A 4,438-nucleotide genomic window follows, 5' to 3' on the forward strand; every position below is an offset into this window, starting at 1 on the left:
GTCAGCATAGCTCATTAACATTTAAAGGAAAATGCTACAAAAACGGCTTGATCTGAAAAGAGCTGTTTTTGACAGGGTAAAAAAGACCACTACCATTGAGAAATTTTAACCAAACTATGTTACAGACTTTTCATTAAGACCCCAAAGAATCATATCAACTTGTGGAAAATGGGCATCCTATGACCCCTTTAAGAGGTTAGGAGGGCTTTGTTGCACTAATAATTGTAAACATATCCCATAAAGAAACTTATATGGAAAGAGAAAATTACTTTAAAGAGAAAGTTCACCCAAAAATCATTTACTCATCCTCATGTTGTTCAAACCTGTGTGACTTTCTTTCTTCTGTGGAACACAAAAGGTGAATATCCTGGACACTCTTTGTTATGAAAGTGAATGCATCAAACTGTTATGCATCAAAATGACAAAAAACATACCATTAGGATCTTAAAAGTGATCCATACAATGTGCAATATTCATAGTCCCCTGAAATCATTATAATAGCTTTGTGTGAGATTTAAATTTAAATTTTGGTTATTTACTGCTAATTTTCTGCTCTAGTAAGTTGACAACCATTGCCACTAGTTATTGTCAGTGAGTTGAACTCAAGGACTGTATAAGTTTGATTCATGAACAAATTATTCAGACCAATCAACTGAATGATTGAAAAGATCAGACTAAAAAACAAAACAAAACAAAAAAACTTTCATTCACAAATTTGACATCACTGCTTGTATGAAACATGACAAGGACAGGTTGATGTTAAGATTTTCAGTGAATAATGAATTCAAGATATAATTCACCCCAAAAATATTTTACTCACCCTCATGCCAAGTCTGCATGATTTTCCTCTGTGGAACATAAAAGAAGACATTTTGAGGAATGGCTCAGGGTTTTATGGAACTCAATAGAACCAGAACAATTACCTACAATTACCAACATTTTTCAAAATACCCTTTGTGTTTTGCAAAAGAAAGTCAGTCATTCAGGTTTGGAACAATATGAGGGTAAGTAAATGATAACAGACTTTTCATTTTTGGGTAAACTAGCCCTTCAGTTGATCGGTCTGAATAATACAGTTGTTCCTCACACAAATCTATTGAATGGCTTTAGAATACCAAAATATCAAAGTATATACACAGTAGGGAAATACTCCTTTGGTTTGCAGTCTTTATGTCAAGCTGTGTGCTTGTTGTTGAATACTGTTAGAATTGCACAGCTTCCGTGAAACATGTTCTTCTTTCACTGTTGACTCTTTCAGAATACAATTGTTCATAATGCAATTGTTACATTCATCACTTTTTATTTTTTATTTTTATTTTTTTACTATTTTAAAAGTTCTTTCTGAAACATAAAAGTTTATCCTGTGGCATCAAGTTATTAAAAATCTGTGTGAAACATAAAAAAGGAAGTTACATTAGAGAAACAATTACAAAAGTGTAGCCACAATTAATGGTACTTTTCTGAGTCATAATGACTCAAACAATCAATATAGAGTCATCCATTGTTGTGAGTTATAAGTTACAACTTTCAGCTATGGTGTAAAAACTTACAAATCATCACAAGTGATGGTTTCACAACACTGAATCTGTCTTAGCTGAGTGTCTGGCCTGCTCTGATGTAATGTTACATCAGCCCCCCTCTGTCTTCATTCTTATTTACAGAACTCTGTATCAGGCTTGACTGGAATGGCTTTGTCTGAAAACAGACACACACACTCAGGTTTGTTTTTGTGAAAAGTGGGGACATCCCATAGGCGTAATGGTTTTTATACTGTACAGACCGTATATTCTATTGCCCTACACCAACCCTACCCCTAAACCTACCCCTCACAGGAAACTTTGTGCTATTTCAGATTTTCAATACACATATACAGTAACTAATGCCATGTGGTTTGACCTAGATTCAATTTCAAACCTTGTGTTAACAACATGAAGTATGACAAAAAATAACAGTCGGTTCTCAATCCTGGGAACAGGAGTTTGTTATCAGTCTAAGGTCTGCTTACTTGCTAATCAGAACACGTCTATAACAAGTGCAGTGAAATGGGTCTTTGAAAGAACGAGAGAAAACAGCGAGTGTTTAAAGTGAGTGCCAGATGCCCTTGTGTGAAAGTTGAGAATCAGATACTATTGCTGAAGCATCATGACTCTGGGCTATGCTGCTGTCACTAAACACCATTACCACAACAAGAAACACCCTCTTTACTCACACATTATGCCATAAATTACAGGACAAGATGAAAAGAGGAAGACAAGGTAAAGGAGAGAAAAGGGGAGTGTTTGAGACACTAAAAAGGCCAGCGAGAGGGAGACAAGAGGAGGGAGAAGCCATTTCACATCGTATTTGTTTAAAGTTGTCACAGCGTATCAGACGTTTGCTGTGAGAACATCTTCCACTCAGGCCTCTCGTGTGCCACTGGGAAAGGGAGGCACACTACGCGTTGAGTGACTGAGTCAACGTGTGTGAGTTTGTGAGTGAGTGAACAATATGCCCAGAAGGACTGTGTCAGTTCCGTATCCCAACGGGGATCCAACTCCAAGTAATTTTGGAGAGAAAGACCCTCTCAAATCAAATGGAGACCCCCATGCCGGAGCCCCCGAGGAGAAGGTGGAACTGCGGAAGAAGGTGACCCTGCTCAGAGGAATCTCTATCATCACTGGGACGATAATTGGAGCGGGAATATTCATTTCTCCAAAGGGAATTCTGAAGAACTCAGGCAGTGTGGGAGTGTCACTGGTGGTGTGGATTGCCTGTGGGATTCTCTCTCTTTTTGGCAAGTGTCACACACAACACATACCTGAAAATGTGCAAACATGAGTGTGTTAACATGTGCATATGCTCTCACACACAGGCTCACATTCATCTTTTTCCACACACATTATCCAGTTTTGACAAATGAACTAAATATCTCACCCACTAATCTGGAACAATCAAATTCTTATTTCCTGGTAGAATCAACTGTTGCATTTTAATTTGAGCAATTATACAGATGCTGACTTAACCATTTGCTTGCGGTTTTGATACTGTGGCTTACCTAACAGCTCTGCTGACGTCACAGTCATTCATTAGGACACACCATTTTGCTAACTGAAAGAAATTAGTGTTCTTAAAAAGGACATTTGACTAAAAAATTAAATTGTCATTCACTCAGCCTCATGACATTGCAAAAAATTTTTTCAAGGGATATCAAAGGAGAAGTTTAGCAGGTCTCAGATGTTCTCTTCCTCACAAGGAAAGAGAAGGGAGACAAGGGGCTGTCTAAACAGGACAAAAAAGCAGGTCTTCTGATGCCATTTGTTACATTTTTGTGAAGAAAAGAGTGAAACAAACTCGCAAGTCATTAAAAATCCAGAACAGCTTGTTTGTCATGGTCTACATTCACTGTATGGAAATAAGCAGCTTGGACATTCTGAAAGAAAGAAAGTCATACATGTTTTAAAAGACACAAGGGTGAATAAATGATGACAGAATTCTAATTTTTAGGTGAACTAAGAATCAAGTTTTCTGTGTACTCTAACACCTGCTTACTGCACATCTGTTTATTTTTTATTTTGCTCTCCATACTCTCCATGCTCTCTCCATGACAGAAAGAAAGGAGGACTGGATGATTATAATCACATCTAGAGGAATGAGCAGGCCTATTTGAAGATTTGAAGCTGGACAAAGCTGCATTTGTTCAAACAGTAGATGGAAAGACCTTTATTGCTTAAGGTGCTCATTGTGTAAATTGCAAAATTATTGAGACAAGTTATGCCGAGTTCACACTGCACGATTTTAGCCCGATTTTTCACTCGCCGACAGGTTTTGCGAAATCGCATGCAACGTCTTTGAAAATCGTGCAGTGTGAACTTGGCATTAGGCAACTCAGATCAGTCATCAACATCAGTCATCAGAGTCAGATTAACCATTTCACCAATATTATGTAAAAAAAAAAAAATATATATATTGTGTGTATTGAGACAATTCATGATCCTGTTACATCAAACTGAAAAGTGTTCTATCAATGAATGATGCAATATTTGGTTACATTTTACAATAAGGTTCAATTTGTTAACACAAGGATTCCCAAACCTTTTTTGAAGTTGAATCCCTTTGACTTTGAGTATCACTTGAGTTGCACGGAGTATCATGTACCAACAATCAACAATTAACTTTCACAGCATTTATTAATTTTGGTTCATGCTAATTTCTATATATACTGTACTACAAACATTTTAAGTTGCATATTAGTTAATTAACACGTAAACACTGGTCATATGATGCGATTTCAAATTTTCCATTCTCTTTGGAGAGTTACAAGCTCTTGGGGCATAAAGAAGATCTGTAAGTTGCAAAGACTAAAGTCTCAAATCCAAAGATATATTTTTTATAAAAGTTAAGATTCAACCACGCCTACCTAAAATGGCTCGTTCTAACACGCCCCCACATGTCTACGTCA

General features: G+C 36.9%; 1 protein-coding gene across 1 annotated transcript in view; it reads left to right on the forward strand.

The window, feature by feature from the left end:
- The first annotated feature begins 2,373 nt into the window (after positions 1-2,373).
- Positions 2,374-4,438, forward strand: part of LOC107724844 (cystine/glutamate transporter-like) — an 11,450-nt gene continuing 9,385 nt past the window's right edge. The window contains exon 1 of the mRNA XM_016533923.1: positions 2,374-2,773. Within this exon, the coding sequence (XP_016389409.1) occupies positions 2,488-2,773 (286 nt within the window). The 5' untranslated portion in view covers positions 2,374-2,487. The remainder of the gene's footprint in view (positions 2,774-4,438) is intronic.

This window comes from Sinocyclocheilus rhinocerous, unplaced genomic scaffold (assembly GCF_001515625.1).
Source record: "Sinocyclocheilus rhinocerous isolate Xijiao unplaced genomic scaffold, SAMN03320098_v1.1 scaffold1687, whole genome shotgun sequence".
NCBI lineage: Eukaryota > Metazoa > Chordata > Actinopteri > Cypriniformes > Cyprinidae > Sinocyclocheilus > Sinocyclocheilus rhinocerous.